This window comes from Fusarium sambucinum, chromosome IV (genome assembly GCF_050947815.1).
Source record: "Fusarium sambucinum isolate potato_lamoka chromosome IV, whole genome shotgun sequence".
NCBI classification, from domain to species: Eukaryota; Fungi; Ascomycota; class Sordariomycetes; order Hypocreales; family Nectriaceae; genus Fusarium; species Fusarium sambucinum.
In genome coordinates, this window is record NC_139291.1 from 6,776,460 (window position 1) to 6,798,990 (window position 22,531).

The following is a 22,531-nucleotide window of genomic DNA, read 5'->3' on the forward strand; positions in this document are numbered from 1 at the left end:
CGAAATTCTTCATTCGGATACACGTTTATTCGTCTCGTTTATCCCGAGCAAGTGACCTTGTCTCAACAATGCCCGGAATGTCATGCACCCGGCCTCGAGCCACGAGGCAAACAAGGCATGGAGATATCAGATCCTGGATTGTTTGCATCTCCACCGTAGCATCAAGACTCTTTCATTCCCAATTTGATACAAAAACTTTAATGAGCGCGATTCTCGAGTAGTCCACCCCTGTCCAAAATGGCTTCAGTTCAACTGAAATCTCATATGCAGGGTTCATTGCAGTGCGGTCATTGCGGTGTCTCGACAGAACAAAAGTGATGTCCGTCCGATGCCCAGGCTTTGCTCTGCTTCGTCCGTTGAAATGACAAGGGTCTGCAAGAGGGTGCAACCAGGCTGTAATTGGACAACCCCTGTCTTAATAGCCGCAGCATGATGAGCCATTGAGATCAACTCCGCTGCCTCTTGGCCTCGATACGATGCGGGACGAACACATCGCAAACTTTCTCTGTGAGCTTCCATGTGTTCCTCTATGGCTCCACGCAATCAGCATGCTATGCTGGCCATTTGAACAACGAGTTTCATCCTGTCCTGCATTGATCAAGCTCATCCAACCAGAATACCCGTTACTACATGTCGTCCCGTTCACCGCTCGAGCTAACGGTGCTGGGAGGAAGCATGTATGGTCTGCTTCCTTGGAGCTATTCCATTCCCCGCCAGGCCCCTTGTCAAATTGGCATGCCTTCCAGCACCCCCTTTCGTCCCTCCATGTCATCCAGCGTGGCATTCAACGTTTCGTCGCGCTTCAAGAACCCGCAAATGGTCCCTGGCCCGCAGGCTCAAGCGCGGTTTCGCATGGCGTGCGTTGCATATCCATCCTGCTGACCAGACATTAATAGGTGCCAGTTGCCCACCCACTCGGTCCAGCAAGTCCGTATGTATGTTTGTTTCAAACCCTCTCGTCCTGTCATTCTTCCTCTTTGGATTCGGTTCGCCCTTTTCGGACGGCAAGGGCGACTTTTCCCGCAATGCTATAAACTGATAAATTGCCTTTTCATTTCTATTTACACTCGTTTACCCCCTCTGTGCTTTGTCTCCCAGTGCCCTGCCCCTCGTCAACCGGAGATAGGCCAGGCTGCCCATGTATGTATAGACGGGCGTGCACGGGTCGAGACCTTGTTTTACGAGCACTCATCCAAGAATATGCGTCAGGGCATACAGTCTGTTTATTTCGCCTGACCGCTTATATTATTTTCAATTCTTTTTACTGTTCCAAGACTCTTCTGTCACATTTTCATCTTCTCCGCACCTTCACATCCCATTATTCCCCACCACGCTTCCAACAATGAAGAAGCCGTGGAAATCTGGGGCTGGCCCAGCTCCAAGCGCTCAGCCTGTTGATATTCAACCGTCGGCTATCCGTGGCAGGATCTCAGGACCGGTCCCCATTTCGACTTCTTTGGACGACGAGTTTCCAATTCGCAACCCTGGTACCAACATAGCGACGCCTGTCCAGGATGAATTTCAAGAATCTCAGCCTCAGCCTCAGCCCACACCACCACGCAGCGATTTCAGATCACCAACTTTCCCAGAACCTCGCCAAAATGGGCCGAACAGTTTTAGAGAAGAACCAAGATCTTCAATTCATGCCCGGCATCCCGGAACAACAAGCCGATTACAAAAGGCTGAACCATCAAACAGGCATTCTTTTGTTAGCACAGACCGTTATCAGACTAAGGAGCGTCCACAGCGGAAGCAGTCGACCCTTCGTGGTGCTTTGGGCAAACTCTTTAATCGTAAAAAGAAAGCTGGTGACAATGAGAGCACTGGAAACACCGACTCAGAAGCCGGTTCTGTGCCAGTACGCCCTGGACCTTATCGACGATCGACTGCTGAGGATGGCCGACCACAAGATTCAGTGCCCAGTTTAAGCCAGAAAGACAGATCGGCTCCCAGAACAAGAAGCCGACCGTTCCCTGGGGCAGAGTCTAAGCGATCTGCGTCACTGCCCATTACCGAGTTTGATCGAGCGTTGAGGTCTCACTCTATCAGACCGGAAGACGTACGCGCCATCGAGAGTGCACGTAACTCACTAAGCGCTGACTTTAGTCTAACTCATGCAGCGAGGCTACGTGAGTATAATCTGGCGGGTCTTTCCCCGCGACCTGCGAGCAGTCATGGTCGAGAAAGCCGTCAAGATCAACATGACGAGAACGCGGATGAAATCGGTCGTGCGATTACTAGTGATCTTCCTGGAGTGCGACGAAGGTCACGGAGCTTGTCAGGACTCCCAGAAGAAGGTCTTGGTCTCGCCCGCCGACGCAGTGACGAAATCAAGTATTGGAGAGAAAGCTACGATCCTGGCTTCGCACATCCTATATCTTCCGATGTTGCAGATGTTGAAGATGGCGTCACAGCAGAAGCCGAACATACTCAGCACACCCAGGAAGAAGATCTACAGCAGCAGCAGCAAGCGGAGCCTTTCAACTTTGGTTCATTTGCAGATATGAAGCAAGTGGGCAGCATGAAGATCACACATGCAGCGAATATGGAGACACGAATAAACAACCTCGAGTCCCGTGTTTATCAGTTAGAGCAGGTCCTCGAGCGAATATGCGATGGTGGTCGGAACCGACAATCACATTTTGAACCACCAGAACGAAGTGCACCTCCAATCCCCGTCAAGCAACGTTCTACCGCCAAGGTCATAGATGACCAAGCGGATTGGGCCAGAGAAGACGACAAGAAAACTTTGGGATGGCTCAATGGTCACTCAAAAGGAAATCAAAGAGGAAGCATGTTTCTCGATCCATCGTCTCCGGCTATTCTAAGCATTGGCAATAACGACCGTCCTATCTCGACAGCAACAGTTCGTGGTGCGGCCAGTCTACCCAACCTACTTCAAGATACGTCTGGGACTTTTACCATGGATCATTATACGACGCTCGTGGCTCTTATCCATACTGAACGTTCCGCCCGAGAAGCTCTAGAGACTCAAGTTAAGACGCTTGGCCACCAACTAAGTATATTGTCAAACTCGGCGGCTATGAGTGGTGGATATGACCCGCCTCCAACAGCCAAGTCTTTTGGTGACAGGTCAGCGTTTGATCACGACGATGACGACGACAACCTTGCATCTCTGGCGGTCATCACAAGATCACACAGCCGGCATGTTGACCCTGAGGACTCGGGTATTGGAACAGGCCATGGTGATGACAGCGAGTATTCCGATACATTTGAGACCCCTCGTGAGGAGGGAGGACACATGTTTGGAGCGTTTGGCGAAGACCTGGATAGGGAAGATCAGGCACAAACAAAAGCGGCACGGACGTTGTCCCTGTCGCAACTAACGATGGGCAGAGGTACACAGAAGTCTTCGCAACATCTTCGTCGGGTCATATGACCAGTCACTGTTCTGAGCAAGCCAGGTTGCACTCTCGAAACACATCCACCTTACATCTAAAAGAGATACCCGTTGTACGATATCTGGTTGCAGATGACTTACGATCTTCGTTTCAAGACGGGAGGTGTCGAACTACTTCTGTCTACGCCCATACGTATTCCCACTACTACATTCATTACAACCATTTACTTACACATCTACCCTTTGTCATTTCTGCCCACCATTGCAGTGCAGCGCACTGTAGTGCTTGGGCCTTCATATTTTTATCTATTTTTATCTTGCCTTAGATACCTACCCACTTTTGGGTGTCATAGCTCGGCGTACCGGGGACATGGAATAGCGTCATGTCATTTGAGTCAGAGAGAACTGGCAAATCATCAGTTGAAGATAATAAACTGAGACAAAAGTCGTAACATTAACACGAAACATTGCTACGCCATTAACAGTGCCATTGATATATACTTAAGTGCATACATGTCTGACTATGATCTCATTGCTTTTTAACTTCTTTATTTATGTGCGAGAGTAAATGCTTTATGGGTGATGATCGTCCTTGATTCCCCAACTTCCCACCAATGCCATAGACTTCTCATCACCAGGAGCGAGTCTCTCATCTTGAAGGGTATCAGACAAACAAGTCCAAGGATCTCGGCCACCTCCCCATTTTAGAAGATTCTCTTTCAGTCGCTCTCCGTTCTCGCGGTTAATGGCGCCGCCATTCTCGCCCGCTTTGAAGACAACACGCCAGACACGCTCAGCGAGGACACGGTCGAAGAGATAGCTATAGTAGGTACTACCATAACTATGCAGGTGGCCAAAGAAGCCCTGCCAGCAGGTACTTGGCGGATCTCGAGGACCGTGAGCAAAGCGGGCCTTAATATCATGGAAGATAGAGGTTGTGTCAAAGCCTGCGTTTTCAATAGTCGATGAGTGATATGCCTGGTCAACCATTGCAAGTATGATTTGGTTTTCCGTTTCCATGCCCTCGAAACGCTTCGTCAAGCCAATCCTTTCGGCAACAAGCTCGTAGGGCAAGGCTCGGTCTGTCTTCCAATGGCGCGCAAACAGGGACAGAACAGTAGGGTCGGCAGTGAAGTGCTCCATGAGCGTCGATGGCAACTCGGCGAAGTCAGTAGCGCAACGAGTGCCAGAGACATTTTGAAAGCTAGTTCGTGCAAGGATGGAATGAATGGCGTGTCCCATTTCGTGGAACAGAGTCTCGACAGATTGGTAAGATAGCAAGGATGGTTCCTTAGAATTCTCACTAGGAAGGAAATCACACACCAGCGCGATAGTAGGCAGTTGCTTAAGCACACCATCCTTCGTCGAAACCTCCATACCATCATTGGCTGCCAGTTCCGGTGACTCGAAGCTTGGTCCGTTGCCCTGGTCAGCAGCAATCTCTGCAACTTCATCGGGCAAGATCTCTCGAGAGCATCTCACCGTAAAGTGAGCGGGATTGCCTGATTTTTGTGGGCGATGAAATAGATCGCAGTAAAGAACGGCGATTAGTTCGCCTTTGTCGGTAACGACATCAAGTCGTTTGACTTCGGAGTGCCAAGTCTCTCCTGGCAAAGTTTCCCGTAGAACAAGACGGATACCATACAGTCGATCAAACAGCCGTGATAGACCCTGTATCACTGTTCCGACGGAAAAGAATGCGTTTAGCTGGTCTTCTCGCCGTTGTCGAGATCTTAGATCAACTCGGATCTTCTCCATATAAAAGTCCTTATCCCAGGCTTGGAGCTGGACGTCTGAGAGGTTTAGTCGGTCTCGTTTCTTTGCAATAAGCTCTTGCAATTCGGCTTGGATGATAGGTGTGTTGTTGTCTCTCAAAGCAAGCAAGAATTCCATCACAGATGAAGGTGTCTTGGCCATCATACGGTCCTTGAGAGCCATGTGGCCGTAGCTTTCAAAACCTGCAAGCTCCGCAAGCTCACCTCTAAGCTTAAGCATAGCTTCGAGATACCTGATGGTGTCTTTAGACGCCGTTCGTTGCGCCAGGTAGATCTCTCTACGAGTTTCCTCATCGTGTACACTCTGGAGCGCTCCTATTGCGTCTGAACTGAGAGTGGGGAGCACGATGTTTTGTCGAACTTTGAGAGTGGCTGCAATCCCAGGGTAAAGGCCGTAAAACTTGTAAGCCGGTAAAGTTAGTGACTTTTTTGCTGGCTGCATTCCCTGTGCAAACGCCGACCCAATTTCGCTAATGCGCGAAGATAGATCCACGAATCTGTCCCGTGAGGCTTTCGGTAGGTTGACTGCCGACTTTGTAAAGTCCAACTTCAGCTGCTCAGCAACTGTCCTCTCCTCTTCTGACCACACTTTTGTGACCTCAGGAATCGACAATGCCTGGCTCAATTGGTCGCTCAATCCAGTCATGGTATTGAGCTGATTCATGTACTGGTAAACCATTCCCCAAGCATCGGCGGCGGCTTCTTGGAACCGAACATCTGGATGCGTCATGCGGACAAAGTCTGAGAGATCGAGTACACGGCATAGTAAATCGCTAAGCCGGTCAAGGTCGCGAACGACCGCCTGGTACTCTTCTATCGAGGAGGCATTGAGGACCTTTCGGACAATCTTGGTGGCTCGTTCGAGGTTCTTCTGGGCGAAGTGGTGGAAGCCGTGCGGGCTTGTGAGATATCGATTCTTGAACAAGCCCTGGCTCTTTTTCAAGCTGAATTTAGGGAAAGATCTTCCGACGGGAGCGTCGAATAAATTGCGCAGAATAGCATCATCGTGACTCGAACTTGCGGCATGGTCGACAGGGTTGCTTGGGGAGATAGCTTGGGCTACTGCGGAAGCGATAGATTGCCATCTCCGTTGCGGAGGTTTTGTCGTGTGTCGAATACATGTATTGCAGATCCAGAGGCTGTTGCCCCTCGATTTGAGCATTATAAATGTATATACTGAAAAGCGATCATGAATCTATAGTAATAATGGAATAATTGTAACTGGAGAAGTATTTGTGACGATAAAGTGAGGAGTAAATATGTGCGTATGAACTGAGATGCGCAATAGATGGAATCGTTGATCTGGGGTGGGAGGTACTATTTCGAGCTTTCCGGCGTCGGATCCAATCGCTTGTCCCTTATCGCCTTCCCTGTTTAGCGTAATATTTCCTGCCCGCCTGTGCCTTGGTCCGGAATTGAGACTTAGTCATCCCGATTCAACGCTCCCGTGCTCCGTTCTGAATGGCCCCAGCAGAGCCTCCGTCCTAGATTTTCCGGCTAGTTAGTGGTGATTGTGCTCAGCAGCATCCGACGTCTATCTTGAATTCGCGTGACGTCTTTTCTCATCCACCCGGCAATTGAGCGCACAATGGCTTCACGAGTGGTGTTCTCAAGGGTTGGTCATGCCACTCGAGCTTTGAACAAGCTTCTCGATGCTAATTGATTTTCACAGCGCTCTCTGGCGCCTTTGGCGACTATGGCCCTTGGTGGCCTGGCACTGACTCCAGCCACTGTTTTCGCTGAAGGACCCAGCGACCTCAAGGTTTGTCACTTTCGTTCTGCATACAGAAATATGAAGGGTGCATGAAAATGTGCTAACCGAATCATAGCGAAAACCCATTTACGATGACTTCGAGATCCCAGCCTCAAAGCCCGCACCCGTGACACCACCACCCGCTGCCACGACGCCCGTCGCTGAGCCCATTGAAGAAGAGGAGGAGGAGAGGCACTATAAGCCTACCCCTACGGATCGATTGGCTGTTTACGTCGGAAGGGGGCGTCTGTCTCTGTACAAGTACGCTGTCGCTGCCGAGACCAAGGTCAACGAGGTCATGGATTCGGCTTTCAACCTCGAGCAGTCCTTCACCAGCACCATCGCTTCGCTGGCTCCCTCTCGCGAAAGCGGCGAGCAACTCATGCCCGGCGCTATCTACGTCTTGGTTGCTGCCATGGCCGGTAGCATCATCACCCGCAACCGCAACATCCTCCTCCGTACCTCGCTCCCTCTCGCCCTTGGTATCGGTGCTGGCTGGACCGTTATCCCCGTCACCATGCGCAACGTGTCCGACCTTACTTGGAAGTATGAGCAACGATTCCCCGTTGTTGCCCAGTCTCACATCCGACTGCGGGAGAGCATTATCAACAGCGCCAGCTTTGCCAAGGCGCATTCACAAGTTGGTGTTAAATACGTCGATGAGAAGGTAACAGACGCGAGAGAGGCAGTTGAGGGCTGGGTTCAGAAGGGCAAATAAAGGGTTTAAAAAAGCAAGCTGAGAAGAGATGTACTATCACATAGAGTTCCGAACACTGTTCATTTGTATCAATAGCCGGTCCCGCTTAGAGCCGGCTACCGGAGCGCTGTATGTATTTTGAATAAGCAGGTTTTTGGTGTAAAATATCACACCATTACCTACTATCTAGTTATTGTTTATTCTAGCCCTTCATGAAGTGACGTGCCGCCATGGGAGCTTCAGGGTTTGTGTATGATGAAAAATCCTACGTCAACTTCCCATGTCACTACGGCAAGCTGCAGTTTTGCGCGATTTCAATGCTACCAGATCAAATAGGGTTGTAGCTGTTTCTAGACACAATAGAGTATCAGCGAGCCTTATTGCAGATGTATATATTGAAACGTAATAACACTCCAATAATAGTGTTAGGTGCCTACGGCGTGCTCACGGCTTGACCATGAAATCTCATTCCTGACCAAGCGTATTTGCTTAGGCGCTGTCCTTCATCTTCTCTACTCAGCCATATTTATATTTTTGCCTCAACGCTCCGTAACCCACCAAGCCTCGATCCTGAACTCCGTAAATGCGAATCTATGTTTTTAGTCGAACCGTACGCCGTCTATCGCTCAATTTTCTCCTTCATTGATTCCAGTCACCCCTAAAGAGCTGCGGCGACTGGTGTGGGCTCAGAAGCCTTGACCTGCTTCGCGGGTCTGCTATCAGACATCTTCCTCTTGCGCTTCTGTTCTTTTCCCTGGTCTTGTTTGGGTGACTGCGCGTTGGCAGCAGCCAATGCCTTAGCTGCCGCCTTCTTCGCGGCCTTTCCCTGGAGCGGTTGATCCAGGCCACGCCTTTTGTCAACAGCAATGGCGGCTTCAAGGTGATCGTCGAGACATAACGCTTCGCAAATGCTCTTATAGTTCTTAGACTGGTTGACAGGCTGGTAAAACTTTGATCTTCCCGGAATCATATTTGAGAGGAGGAACTTTGTGTTGCCAAAGCGGTTGTCGACAGCGATGGCAGTCCTGACGTATTCTTTGACAACTTCTTCCCAAGATGCTATACCACCATCGGCCTTGCTCCTGAAACAACTGGGGTTCTTTTCAGCGGCAACTGCAATCATTGCACCGTCTGCTCCAAACTCTTCGGCAAGTTGAAGACCGTGGTCCCGACCTTCCACATCTCCATTTACGAGGCAGGCGACACCAAACTCATGGCAGACTTCTGCGATCATACGGAGCTGTCCACGGATAGCTCGTTCTCTGGGTCGCATAGGTGTTGTGCGGCAATGTATGGTTAGTCCTGTGATACCGGTGGCGCAAAGACGACGGACGAGAGCCTCGGTTTCCGCAGCAGTGTCGAGAAGCCTGATCTTGACACTGATTCCAATTTCAAATTCAGGGGTGATGTTCTTCACCAGAGCCTCGAGAATGGCACAGAGCTTGTCAGGAGTCTGAAGAAGGGCAGCGCCCATGCCTCCGCTCGTGCTAAAAGGTTTTGGGCAACCAGCATTGACATCGATACCGGCAACATCTGCAGCGACCAGCCTGGCGGCTTCCACCGCACGATCAGGGTCTGCGGTACCAATCTGAAAGATGAGCTTGTCCTTTTCAAGTTCGGGGTGCAATCTATAGATGATGCTCTCCTTGGCATCAGGAGGTGGATCTTTCTGCCCATGAGAAGAAACACGGAACCACTCTACTGTCTTAGACTCTTCGTCGAAGCGTCGAGAGGTTCCAATCATAGAATAATCAACAGTCTCTGGTCCTTTTGAATACTGTTAGTGGTCTTTGTTTGTAGACGTTTTCCTAGACTATGTAGCTTACCCCATACAAGATCTGCGCCATACTTGAGCGCCAAAAGTCTTGAAGGAAGCTCTCCCGAGCGTACCATGGGTGCAAGGACGACCTTGCCCCGATAGTCGACACCGCGACGGGGGATGGGTACTCGCTTGACTTCTGTAGCCATGGTTCTTCGTATAATCTTTGTGAGCATAGCCTACCGTAAATTTGGAAAAAGCTTCACATATTCCCCAATAGGATTTTTTATAGTGACCAGTAACTCACATAAATTCTTTAGGGAGAAACAGTATGGAGGCAAAAACTTTAGTCATCCAAGCCATTTATCTGTTATCGATAACCTACAAATCCCGATTTCCTGGTGCGTAGTACCCCACAGACGTTAACTTTAGGTCTCGGCCAACTAATATTTTTATCCATGGTCAAGAAAAAGACCCATGCACTTAACCTGAACCTGGGTGAAAGACAGCCCGACAACTGAGAGTTTGCTCCGTATTAGCCTGGACGAGTGAATCATATGATTTTTATGTTAGAAGAATTAAATAAGACGACAGTGCATGATTCTCATTCCCCCCAAGTGCGATTAATGACAGACATAAACCACGACAGGTGACATGCAAAGCAGCGACTTTGATTTGTTTCAGTGAGACCCATGCATTATCCGAGCTGGAGTTTCAGAATCATCTTTATTTATCAACGCCCATGCTTGGCTCGAGACCAGAAAATATTAAAGGTCGGATTATTACAGTCGCTACTCGCTACACAAATTAACATTCTATTGCACAACACAAAGCAAGGGATTCTTGAGTGGTTTAGTTCTTACATAAGACCTACACCACAAATTGCATGCCAGCTCGTCTCTGACAGCATGCTGTCTTTCTTTATTAAGCTAAATGACCGCTGCAGAGCCAGGGCAAAAGAGGTTGCGCGATACGAAGGTTCAGCATAAGCTTTGTGGACTCTTGGAACAATACGAGATCTAAAAGGAGATGAACCTCGGGTTATATCCCAAATGTCGGTGCTATTTTCTGCCCATTGCCGGATAATTTAAGAAGAGGCTAACTCTATACGAGGATTTCCAGAAATTGTCTGCTTGGGATGGGGAATGAAAGAGAGGAACTATCCGTAAGGAACGAATGGTTATTGAATCTCTTGTCATCCTTTTACATCATGATTACTGGCCTCTGGGCCCTCGACCAGGTCGCACTTTGCTCGCACTTGATCCAACGTCCTACTTTCTTCCGCACCGAGACGAAACCACACATTCTTTGTTACGCGCCTTGGTCCATAGCATACGTATCACTCAGCGGGGCTCCATACCAACGTCCCGTCCCGTACCATAAAGGTCTGACGTTAATTTTTGGAAAATGCGATCAGAGATCAGAGCCATGAAGAGCAAAGGGGGCCTCCAGCGTTTGCCCCACGTTCCGTACAGAATGCACCAATTTATGTGCTAGTGCCGTTAGCTCGGGGGACTTCAGGGAGCCAGAAATACCTGACTTGACCTGACTTGAACTAAAGGTGAGCTAGCATAGCAAGTTAGAATAGAGAGAGACATGTGAGCCAGCTAGGGATGATGTGTATTTGAGGAATATATGACGAAGATCACACCGGAGTTGTAACAAGTGTCAAGTGCTGGTGGATAATACGACTGTAGTATCCTAGGTTACTTGTTGCTCATATACCAGACACAGAACGTTCCAATATACTGGATGTTGAGGATCACGACCTAACTTACGGCCGTAGCCGACGGGCAGTTTTAGGGGACTAGACTGAGTGTTTCAGCCCGGTACACACAAGCCACGACCATGTCATTGCGGCGCTGTCTCGAGTCTTTGATTAGATTGGTTTAACTAGCAGAAAAGCGAACAAAGCAAATGGAGACACGAGGGAGACTGCCATATTAGGAAGCGCTGGGAGATGGCAGATCTGCTACGTATTCGACACTGAAGTCCCGTCATCATTGGGTACAACCAGCAACAGCTTGCGCAACCAGCAGGTCGATCTGGCACTAACACGGCCTATTGAGTGTGAGTGGAGGTTGGTCGGTCTGGAGTGGATGGGGAAATTCAATTAAGGGTCTCTTTCTGTACCTTCACAATTTCTACTATCAAGGATGATAGCTTGGCTTTATGGGAGAGGAAGAGTCAGTTGATATCCATTCCTGAAATCGCTAAAAGAAACACACTGGATCTTTTACAAACGCTTGCCCGCAGCATGCCACTGATACTGCTATTGATCCATCATTGACTGTAACCTGACACCAAGTACCTCGCACTACTGTATTAGGAGACAACTATACTTTGGTCCAACGGTTCGATTATCTCATGTTTGTCAAACGCGGTATTAAAATAACCTGTGCCTGCACTGTAGACATAGACGTAGACATTTTAAATTTAATAATACTGATACTCGCTGGAAATCTTGTTCTTGCCTTGTTGCCAGGGAGCCTAAAAGTCCAAGCCCAACTAGGAACCACTCGATGTCCATTTTATGTTGATCCCTGTGACTCTGAAACTCCCCTGGATCATCATACAGACATTCGGTTCAAGCACACGACGCCTGCGCTTCGGCCTCCCCTCACCTTTTCTTACCTCATTCTTTCCTTCCCCTCTACCTTCTAGTCTACCTGTTTTGTTCTTTCTCCCTCTTTCTTGGTACTTTCATCCCTTGGTGCTGTACTGGTCCTATCACAACGCACTGTCTTACTGTAGGTATTCAAACAGTGCAGTGCAAGAAGCCCGTTCGTTCTCCTCCATCCTACGGTGGACGAGCCATTTCCTTACAGACACCAGCAAATAAAGAACGTACGTACATCCAGACAGAGGGTAAAGGACCCTTCTTGGCGGGTTCTCCTTATACCATCCCTGTTCGGTCCCCTGCTGGGTGCTCTCTCGTTCCCCTGGCTCTGCCCTGCTAGCTTTCTGGGAATCGCCTGTACATTGCAACCATTGTAGCGCATTGTAAGTTCTGGGCTGACCTCTGAGGGTGTTTAGGGTGTTTACCATTTGTGCTGCCCAACGGGTCTACAGTAGATTCTACTGTAACATTCGTCAAGAGGGTGGTTGTACATACAACCTGCACACACACGCACAGCAATCTGGGATTGGCTGTTGTCGTTTCTGATCTGTCTACGAATCTTTGTGCACTTCCTTTCTTTTTCCCTTTCTTCCTTTGTTCTTCTATTTCGGCTCGGATTGGAGGTCTGCATAGAAGCCGCACACGACGCCTCAACTCAATCTTCCCCGCCATAGCCAAACATCCACCATCCACTATCGCCAATAGCTACCAAAGGTACCTTACCTTAGCTCCGCCTCACCTCACCTCCCTCTGCTCACGATTGCTTATCGCAGATATCCCCTGATCTACAACGAACGAACGAGCCTTTGTCGGATACCGCTACATCCAACATATTCATCAACAACACGGCCGACCTCCCTTGAATATTAGCCGACCTCCAAGCGCCGTCTACAGTACCATTGTCCGCCTACACCATCCCCACATGCCTACCAGTTGATCCTCGTGTCGCCAGAAACAAGCCAGCCTCATTGGACGACTCCACTATCTCTACTGCTCCGGTACTGTCCTGTAATCGTTCCAGCAGAGGTGACAGTGACAAGGGAACCACGTTCCTCTGCTCCTGCAAAGACCTGGGGGGTTCGCTCTGCTTACTTCCCACCTATCTTCGTTACTTGCCGTTGGGTCAATGACAATCTACTGAGCTTGAACCTTTCAACACTCCGCCATTGTATCCCTCATGGAGAACGATATACCTACTATCCAGGCCCCTGATGGGCGCTCTTCAAGGCGAGACCGCCTTATGGGCAAGCTCTTTGGTGGTAAAGATCGCAAAGGAGAAGAAGCTCGCTCCGCTGCCAACGTCGAATCGTTCCTTCACAGCTCCTCAGATAATCTTACAATCATAAACCCTCCCCCGCCTCCCCCACCGTCTTCGCTCCCAAAGCTAGCCAAGCTCGACACCACATCGATTTCTCGTTACCCCCAAGCTTTAGCTGTCAACCATGCAGCTCAGCAAAATCGTCCTCTCGTCGCAGGCGCAGCTCGGCCCGATACAAACAAATCACCGGGACGAAGCCCACGGCCTAACAAGAAGGGCCTCGTTGTAAGATTCGACGATACCGCCCCCGAAGTGATTGGTGAAGGAGGAGATGAATCCGAGATTCCAACTCAAGAGATCTCGAAGCGCAAAGCCTCTCGGCCTAAACCACAGCAAGCGCCACAACCACCACAACCACCACAGCCACCCGCACATCGCAGGGTCCCAATGCCACCAGCACGTCCTCCTCGTCCCGATTCAACAGGACCCGGCTCGCCTGTGGATGATTTCCGACCAAAATCGCTATCCAGAACACAGACCGGCTTCTCCTCGATTTACACACCTGGGTCAGACGACGAGGGTGACGATGGAACAAACAATAACAGCAAATCAGATGAGCTTGTGTCACCCATCTCTGCACAACAGACACTCAGCCCAGCAAGGGCAAGATTTCTGGGTCCAGCAGCAAGACTGGATGATAACAGAAAGTCATACATTGAGATTCATTCTGCGCAGCAGCGTGAAGCAGAAGGCAGAGTGTTTGCTGAAGCTGCTCGAGTCGCCAGTGCGACGTCGGCATCCTCCCACAACTGGGATGACCCTCATTCTGCCACGCCTCTTTCAACTTCTCCTGTTGAATCGCGAAGACCAGGGCCCCCATCACCAGAAGTCCAATCCGCGAAACCGAGTCTTGAATACAGTCCTGCAGCTTCTGTTCATTCCAATTCTTCATCTTATTCACCGCCTGGTCCTCAAGCTACAACCCCAGCTTCTGCCCCAGGTGCATCTCCGGCCCCGGTGCCCTCTGGGTCTCCAGCTGTTCCCACTCCCGTTCCAACTCCTGCTTCCGCAATATCTTCAGCCTCAACTCCAACATCAGAAGTCAATCAATTGTCACGGCAGCCAAGCATTGCGCCACAGCGTGCTCCTCCCATGATGGCATCCAGAGCTTTATCTGTCAGAGTTGCTGATGGTACCTCTGCCGCTGCTGAACAGGCCCTTGAGACCTTTACCACAAGGACGAGCCATCTTTTCGAACTTTTCCGACTCCATGCGGAATCTATCAAGCCTTTGTCAACTTGTTCTCTAATGGACTTTGGGCGTGGTGCACTGTGGTGGTTTCTCAAGGGTCGCATGGGCCTCGAGGTTGCCATTAGAGAAAGGCCCAGTTCTCCACAGGGTCAGATGCAGAATGACAGAGACCGACAGCAAGCCTATGCAAACTTGGCAAAGGCCTTCTGGCTTTCTGAACAGGTTGTTCCCGAAGTTGCTCAGTCACAAGGGGTAGAAATTGACTCTGAAGTCGCCGACGTTAGCACTAGTCTGGTTTCAGCGCTTAAGAAGCTAGCCATGTCTATGAAACGAAACGGATTCCTACCCCCTGAGGATGCATTCTTACCACAGAGCATTGACAAGTCGATATGGGTTGAATATCCGCCTCTAAGTCAGGACATGATTGCTCTGCTCTCAGGCAACTGGGCCTCGGGTCTTACTGCCATGACAAGCCCGATGTCCAAACTGAGGCTACTGGATTCTTTGCCCGTTGGAGATACTACGGATAACTTTAACTACGGGCGAGTGCAAGCAGATGCTTATCTTATGGAACAAGGCCACGAAGACCAGAAATTATATTTCCCATGCCTGCTTTCGATGGTCCGACCACAGAAGTCTACGGGGCTGGTCTTCATCTTGGCAAGTCAGAACGGCCACGTGCAACTTGCTATACAAGAAAACAAGAATGTTGGTCCAGTCTGGGACGATCTTCGCTGGCGAAAAGAAACATTTACCGTCGACATTCGACTACGACGTGGTTTCATGTTGACTATCCAGCTCGTGCAGCAGGATTTCAGGACTCTATGGAACATGTATGACTTTGGAAGCAAGGTCAACCAGTCACTTTTCCCACGTAATGACGAGAGCATGGTATTCAGGTCGACCTTACGATCATTCCAGGTGATGGATGCCGACCCCAACTACCGCCAATTTCCGAAGGAGCCAACACCTTATTGTGAAATCTCACTGTTTGAAAAGATTCACAAAGAGAATGGACCTGCAGCTACTCGCACATGGCATCTGGGCTTCCGAATTGCCGTGGTCACAGGACCAAAGACAAGAACGCTGAGCGGAGTCCAGCATGTGTATTCCCCGGCCCATCCTGTCCAGTTCGGGTTCTTCCGCGGCGATGGCGATGCCCCGTCCCTCGCGATTAAATACGAGAACGGCAAGTCGAAGGGTCGTATGGTCATGGTATTCAGCGACGATAAGGCGAGGATCAAGTTTCATTCGATTCTGACCGGAACGGCCCTGGATCATGATGAAAAGATTTATGCGGATGTGCCCCTCAAGAACTTTTCGGTTGCTCAAAGTCTCCGGGAGCCTCTTGGAATGGCCCCGTTCAGTCGTATGCCCTGGAAGGCCGTGAGAGTCGTTAATGATGAATACGGTGGAGACATGCCACCAACAGTATTGGCCGACCATCTGAAGGTGGTTATAGATTACCAGAACGGCAATGTCGCTGATCGTATCAATGTGGCGCCCGGAGAGTTGCGTGTGAGGCTGGAAGTGAGCAACGCCAAAGTCCTCCGCATTCTTCGACAGCCACAGAAGGACATGACTATCTCGGTCTCCGAAGCACAGGTACCCAAGGAGCTTCCCAGAAACATGTCTGATGCACTGCAGCTGTTAAGACACAACCAAACCATCCGAACATTCGAGTTCAATAACCTCAAGGACTTGCATGATTTCCAACTCGCCATTACAGGCTTTGAAGTCATCTTCGACGCATTGGCAGCAACATTTGCCATTCAGCGACGCCGTATGGTTGTGCCAATTCATAAGAAGTGGGAAGCAGGATACACGCGTATTCAGGTGATCAGGAACGAAGACGGGCAACTGCAGCTCCTCGCCTTCTTTGAAGACTTCCACCATGGACATTGCATGAACTTCCAGTTGAAAGGAACTGATGTTTATGAGAGTGTGCAAAGGAGCAGTAAATCTGGTATCAAGTTCATTGACGCCAAGTTCCCTCTACCACGACTTCCAGCGGACAAGGACGGCGACTACGACGATATGGCATTTGTCTGCCTCGACCTTCCGGATCTACCGGGCGAGCATGACGATATCTCAATCTTGTTTGAGAATGAATCAGGTGAGTTATAAGAAACAAAGGAACAAAGACGCTTCCGAACCCATACTGACAATGATTACAGACCGAGAAGCATTGGTACAATGCTTGCCCGCCCCGATTAAGGGTTCAAAGAAAAAATGAGACAACACTCGGAAGCTATAGCACCATAATACGCGAGTCTTTGAACCGGAGAACATGTCGAGACGATATTAAACTTGACGATTGGAGCGTTTCATGAGTAAGAGATGTTATGACGACTCGAAAAGTTTCATTGCAGGGCGCTTCGGAGATGCGGGTCGTTAAGGAGACCGAAGACAGTCCCAGGCGGAATGACGAGAAAGCGGTCTGAGTGACAAAGGCCCTTCCTCGGTATACGGAGGTAATCAAGGAGCCGAAGTCACGAGAACTCAAAGAGTGTTAGAGCGCGGATATGGGCGCACAATTAAGATACCAGTCCTGAACCAATCCAGAAGCCTCGGTGAACGGGGCTGGGACACATTATACCTTGCAGTTTGGTTTGCTTCGGCTTGTTCGGAGCGAGAGGCCTTCTGAAAGGACACATGGCCTAGGGAAGATCACAATGCATTTTGTGAGAGATTTTTTATTATCAAATACCTATTAAGAAGAGTGAGGAACAAGAAGGTAGACAGAGTACTCTGCATGTAGATATTATCTTTTGGCCATCTAACTAGTTGAATGGAGGATAACAAGAATACAAGAGCTAATTGTATCCTTGTAGACTGAATATATACAAATAGCCAGTATAAGCCGTTCGCTGTAAACTTAAAAAGCCACGTTGACGAGACGTCGGATCACTTGGGCCGTTGAGAAGTTCACATGCCGAAGTCAAGTGAGAATGAGCCTCAGTTCAGCCTTAGAAGAGGTGGAGGAGGGGTCCATTCTACAACGAGTTAACGGACCAGGGGCCGAGCCGAGTCTGGACTTTGCGTGGGGCCGGCGCTTGACCATTTCGAAAGTATGATGATTACACATACCTACGAGTGCAAATCATGATAGGGTCATGCTCCTTCTTACATTAGTAGTACTGAGGTGAGGATGGTGATGACATAAAGTCAGGACCCCTCTAGAGGTCTTACTGCCTCTGTATAATACCAAGTCATGCATCATCAGTAATACATTACTGTAAAGTGGTCTGGAAGCATTGTGAACAGCAAATCATATTTAGGCGCATAGGTAGGTAGGTATTTACCTCTAGGCAGACTGTGTTGTAGCTCATCAGAGGCAAGCATGGATGATAATGATATCATTCACTACCGGTGATACAGTCAGCGCTGGGTTAGAATGGTCGGTGCTTTTTAGCTCTTGCTTCTGACGTAGTTGAGCTAAAATATTCAGGCTACCTAACAAAAACTCCAACGAATCTCAACTTGTGACACGTTCAAAGTTTACATCTGTCTTCAATGTCTTCCACTCGTAGAGCGAGATGCGTCGACGTGCTTACCCCAACGACAGATCGATTGACACAATCCTACTACCGGCGAGTATTGTTGCTCTGCAAGGTTGCTCCTTGGCACTCAGGGCAGACACTTTAAATCCAACACCCCCCCACTTGTTGCTCGAAACAACCTGGCATAGAAGCCCTTCACAGCGCGGGGCACACCATCTCTTATTCCTGATTGGATCTGCATCTCTTCGAAGCCTGCAGCCGTCCAAAGTGGACGCCACCCGGCCATTACTTAACTGTTGCGTTCATACCGTCTAAGGTAAGGTAAGGTACTATAGGTAGGAGGTAGCCAGATAGGTAGATAGCTACGTAGGAAGCTGCCTTGGAAGGTACCCAAAAACGTGGATCGCTCAGTGCCTTCCCTTGTCTGTACCTTCACTGGCGTCACCTCTGTCTTGGACCGGGCAATCCGTTCCGTCATACGGTTGGGCTCTCAACTTTATATCATTTTCCCTGATGTATCTTCCCTTTTCCTTCAACACCACCCAAACTGTCTCCTCGTAACCTCAGCAAGTCTCCTCACCTTGCCTTTTCGCCTGCATTCTATTGCTGCTCGTGAATCACCTCTATCGCTATTACTCAAACTCCACTCACGTTCGAGAAGTGACAGCGCATACTGCCGACGCTCTGCCCCACGGACGGTATCCTGATAATACATGGTTATATAAAAATCTCCGCATTCAACAGAGCAGTTCCAGGTGCTCCCATATACTCACTCGCCAGTGGTTGAAGTTCCGAAAACACCAACCCGGACACCCCGTCTCAGTTATCGCTGAAAACAGCAGCACTAATACTCTTCGAAAGCCTTGCGGACGCAGGCAGCAACCCTAAGAAACAATGGTCATGGGTCTTGTCTCTCATGGACGCCGAAGGACAGGCAGCACAGCCAGTGAGTTTGTCCACCCTTTTTCTGACGAACCTCCCGTGACAGCTACGCTTTGCAATCAAACGGAGACTCCCGCTTCTAGTACCGCAGCCTGAATTGGTTGGTGTCCTTTCTCAAGACGGCACCTAAAACCTGCAGTTGAGCTTTGTACAGTAGCTCTAGTTAATTAAGCCGCCCCTCCGTTTGGTTCAAGCGTATTGCTCACTCACCCACATCCCCACTCAACACGTCCGAATCCTCCGCCAACTTCAATATCGAGCCCTGCCCCTCCAAATCTGCCCCCTCCAACAAATTTTGTCAAGAATAGTCATGTTAACCAACTGGTTTTCACAACCTGCAGGTGCGCGGTCCTCAACCGACGACCCTCGCGGCCCCGACGCTGAGGATGACACTCTTGTGATGGAGCCCGATCAGGGCAATGGTGAGCCTCTTCTTTGCTCTGGCCTGCATCGTCTCTCGCAAGGATTGTGCGATTGCAGATCAGCCAGTTTTTTTCGGCCTTGAGCTGACCAGCGTGATGTATTAAGTCCTCTCGCATATCATCTCTCAGTTGCGACCAGGAGCCGACCTCAGCCGTGTCGTCCTTCCTACCTTTATCCTCGAACCCCGCAGCATGCTTGAGCGCATCACAAAGTGAAATCCCCTGTCTAAGTCGAACAACAATATTTGATATTAACTAGCGCTGCAGCTTCATGTGCCACCCAGAGATGCTACTTCCGATTCCAACCATAGATGACCCTGTCGAGCGTTTTGTATCCGTAGTCAAGTTTTACCTTAGTGGATGGCATATTCGTCCCCCGTGAGTACTATATTGAAGGCCGATTTTGATGCGCCTGTTACTGACGATTTGCAGAGGCGTCAAGAAACCCCTGAACCCTATTCTCGGTGAAATATTTACTTGTTACTGGAATTTCGAAGACGGAAAGCGAGCATACTACATCTCCGAGCAGACATCCCACCACCCGCCCAAGTCCAGCTACTTCTACATGGCCCCCGACCACCATATCCGCATCGATGGAACTCTCAAGCCTCGAAGTCGTTTTCTTGGAAACTCTGCTGCCAGTCTCATGGAGGGTATTGCCTTCTTGAGCCTACTCAACCGGGGCCAGGACCCTACAAAAGGAGAACAATAGTACGTCGAACTGAGCTCCGTGTCGATATCTATTTTCGACTGCATGGTCTTTGCCATGACATCAATTTTGAACCCGAACTGACAGGATTCTAGCATCCTGACACAGCCGAATATGTATGCCAGAGGTATTCTGTTTGGCAAGATGAAATACGAGCTCGGAGACCACAGCTTTGTTCGATGCCCTGAACTCGATCTGGTTGCCGACGTCGATTTTAAAACAAAGGGCTGGGTTGGCGGCACTTACAACGCCATTGGAGGAGTGATCAAGAGAGAGAGCACTGGTGAGGTCTTGTTCGAGCTCTCTGGTCTCTGGAGTGAGGAGATGTACATCAAGGATATGACGGTGAGCATGATGGTCCTGCCAACTTATATCTCGCTAACAACAGTAGACTGGCCACCGTGAGATGTTCTTCAACGCTCAACGATCAAAGCCTTCATCACCTTCTGTGCGACCAATTGAGGAACAGGAGGAGCGAGAATCTCAACGTCTTTGGGACAAGACTGCCAGAGCTGTCAAGGATCGAAACCATGAGCTTGCGACAGACGAGAAGACCAAGATTGAAGACCGACAACGCGAGGAGGCTGCTCATCGAGCCCAGGAAAACCTCGAGTGGCACCCACGTTTGTTCAGGAGAGCCCAGGGTGGACCTGGTGGCCAGGAGGAGGGCGAAGAGGATCTAGAATGGATCATTAATGCAAACATGTAAGTGCTGCCTACGGTCGCTTAATCAACGTCATGCTAACTCGAGATTCAGCGACCACTCTGCCCCTCCTCAGAAGCAAGCCGAGCAAATTATGGCAATTTACCCCATCATTAACGGACAGAAGCACAGCCAGCAAAACGTCATTCCTCCTCACAGCCCATCCACCAAACCTGCTCAACCGGTAGTAGCACAGCCTGTTCAGAACAACATCGACGACAACCTGATTGATTTTGATGACACACCTGCACCGGTCAAGACTGAGCAGCCCCCGCCCACTGAACAGACGCCAAAAGAATCCGAGATTCAAGGCATGTTGAACTCTACAGGAAAGCCAGCCGATGGACCCCTCCTCGACTTCACAAACGACATGAAAAAGGATCTACCATCCACCACACAGCAATAAAACGATGAGACGAGTTTCAATTATTTCTTAGACATGAGGGGTGCACAGCGAGGACTAGGTTTACTTTGGAGTAGTTGGAATAAGATGAAGACAGGGCAGGCTACAGGCTGCAGGCTATATCAACATTGGCGCGCATCAGGATTAGTTACACATGGGTACTCGCATCATCCGTCGGGTTACAATGAGTCAGAAGGGTTTCAACACCAGCCCTCGCCAGATGACTTCTGCAATATTCATTTTTGAGACATATTTGATGAAGGAAAGGGTATCCGTAATGGTTGAATCGCCCATGAATCCTTACATATAACTATTAGAACAAAAAAAAACCAGCCCTTGAACGCCGTGACCGTGCTATCCGTATTGCATTTCTCTCCACGCCAACTACACAGTGTCACCCTGCAGGCTAGTAGCGGCGTCTCGTAGGTTCGGGTGTAGGTGAACGCGACGCACTCCTCTCATCGCGGCCGCGCTGCTTAAGCCACTTCTTTGTGCTGAGAGTAAGGTCGCGATCGAGCTCCTCGCTCGGGTTCTTGCGATGGATGAAGTTGCAGAACCCTCCTCGAACACAGCCTTCGCCCGAGTTAAGTCGACAACAGGCCTCGCGGAAATCGGTAACGGGGCTCAGTTCGCAGTATATCGGGCGGGCAGCGTACCACCGGCTGTTAAGCTCATCACAAGCCTTTTGGGCAGATTCTTCGTACTTAAATCGAGCATAAACGTTGCCAATCAGATCTGCTGTGAGTTAGCATTTGCCAATAAAAAGAGCATTGGAGAAATAACGTACGATCGTTGTTGTTATCGCAGACAACGAGCTCCTCAAGCTCGCCATACTTGCAAAGCTCACACCAGATATCCTCGTAGAATGCGTCGAAGTGGTTCTGGAGCTGAGAAGGGTTCATTCGGTTCTTGGGGTCGTATGCCGGGTTTTGGTACAAGTTTGGCATCAGGATGGTCTGACTGTAGGAAGGCTTGACGTGCTTTCGCGAGCAGCGATCACCGTGACGACAAGCGCCGATTTTCTAGATGCGCGCGCATAGAGTCAGTTATCTGGGATATTGCGACACGAGACGACGCGTTTGGGAAGACTTACAAAGTAGAAAGAGCAGTTGACCTTGTCAAGCTCGGTACCGAAAATGGAAGCAAGAAAGTTGGCCATGATTGCGGTTCTGCGGAGGAGAGAAGAAATGCGGCAACAACGATAAAGATTAGATATGGAGCGTTGGTGATGGAGGCGGCCTTGGAAGTTTTGAGATTAAGCATCAAGGTCCAATTGCTGTAGCGCAAGGACGTGATCACGTGTGAATTGGTCAGCCACAACGCCACATATGGAAACATCCAGCACAGCCAGGATAGATATGCTTGTGCAAGAGGA

General features: G+C 49.6%; 7 protein-coding genes across 7 annotated transcripts; 4 read left to right on the forward strand and 3 right to left on the reverse strand.

Moving 5' to 3' along the window:
• Nucleotides 1-630: 630 nt before the first annotated feature.
• FSST1_002206 (uncharacterized protein) lies at nucleotides 631-3,400 on the forward strand (the record flags this gene model as incomplete). The annotated part of the gene is made up of 4 exons (XM_083228170.1): nucleotides 631-857; nucleotides 904-935; nucleotides 1,099-1,140; nucleotides 1,275-3,400. The coding sequence occupies 4 exons, from the start codon at nucleotides 631-633 to the stop codon at nucleotides 3,398-3,400; spliced, it is 2,427 nt and encodes an 808-aa protein (XP_083092388.1).
• Nucleotides 3,401-3,934: 534 nt separating this feature from the next.
• FSST1_002207 (metalloendopeptidase) lies at nucleotides 3,935-6,298 on the reverse strand (the record flags this gene model as incomplete). The annotated part of the gene is made up of 1 exon (XM_083228171.1): nucleotides 3,935-6,298. One exon carries the CDS (start codon nucleotides 6,296-6,298, stop codon nucleotides 3,935-3,937), a length of 2,364 nt encoding a protein of 787 aa, XP_083092389.1.
• A 426-nt stretch (nucleotides 6,299-6,724) lies between these two features.
• On the forward strand, nucleotides 6,725-7,607 carry FSST1_002208 (apolipo protein O-domain-containing protein; the record flags this gene model as incomplete). The annotated part of the gene is made up of 3 exons (XM_083228174.1): nucleotides 6,725-6,751; nucleotides 6,809-6,898; nucleotides 6,966-7,607. 3 exons carry the CDS (start codon nucleotides 6,725-6,727, stop codon nucleotides 7,605-7,607), a joined length of 759 nt encoding a protein of 252 aa, XP_083092390.1.
• A 637-nt stretch (nucleotides 7,608-8,244) lies between these two features.
• On the reverse strand, nucleotides 8,245-9,554 carry FSST1_002209 (tRNA-dihydrouridine(20) synthase (NAD(+)); the record flags this gene model as incomplete). The annotated part of the gene is made up of 2 exons (XM_083228175.1): nucleotides 8,245-9,353; nucleotides 9,413-9,554. The coding sequence occupies 2 exons, from the start codon at nucleotides 9,552-9,554 to the stop codon at nucleotides 8,245-8,247; spliced, it is 1,251 nt and encodes a 416-aa protein (XP_083092391.1).
• A 3,588-nt stretch (nucleotides 9,555-13,142) lies between these two features.
• FSST1_002210 (uncharacterized protein) lies at nucleotides 13,143-16,710 on the forward strand (the record flags this gene model as incomplete). Its single annotated transcript, XM_083228176.1, has 2 exons — nucleotides 13,143-16,590; nucleotides 16,652-16,710. The coding sequence occupies 2 exons, from the start codon at nucleotides 13,143-13,145 to the stop codon at nucleotides 16,708-16,710; spliced, it is 3,507 nt and encodes a 1,168-aa protein (XP_083092392.1).
• A 2,161-nt stretch (nucleotides 16,711-18,871) lies between these two features.
• Nucleotides 18,872-21,159, forward strand: FSST1_002211 (OSBP family protein; the record flags this gene model as incomplete). The annotated part of the gene is made up of 8 exons (XM_083228177.1): nucleotides 18,872-18,923; nucleotides 19,261-19,341; nucleotides 19,448-19,553; nucleotides 19,609-19,719; nucleotides 19,774-20,052; nucleotides 20,146-20,395; nucleotides 20,442-20,755; nucleotides 20,808-21,159. 8 exons carry the CDS (start codon nucleotides 18,872-18,874, stop codon nucleotides 21,157-21,159), a joined length of 1,545 nt encoding a protein of 514 aa, XP_083092393.1.
• A 403-nt stretch (nucleotides 21,160-21,562) lies between these two features.
• On the reverse strand, nucleotides 21,563-22,315 carry FSST1_002212 (zinc finger CCCH domain-containing RNA-binding protein; the record flags this gene model as incomplete). Its single annotated transcript, XM_083228178.1, has 3 exons — nucleotides 21,563-21,891; nucleotides 21,944-22,178; nucleotides 22,250-22,315. The coding sequence occupies 3 exons, from the start codon at nucleotides 22,313-22,315 to the stop codon at nucleotides 21,563-21,565; spliced, it is 630 nt and encodes a 209-aa protein (XP_083092394.1).
• Nucleotides 22,316-22,531: the final 216 nt, after the last annotated feature.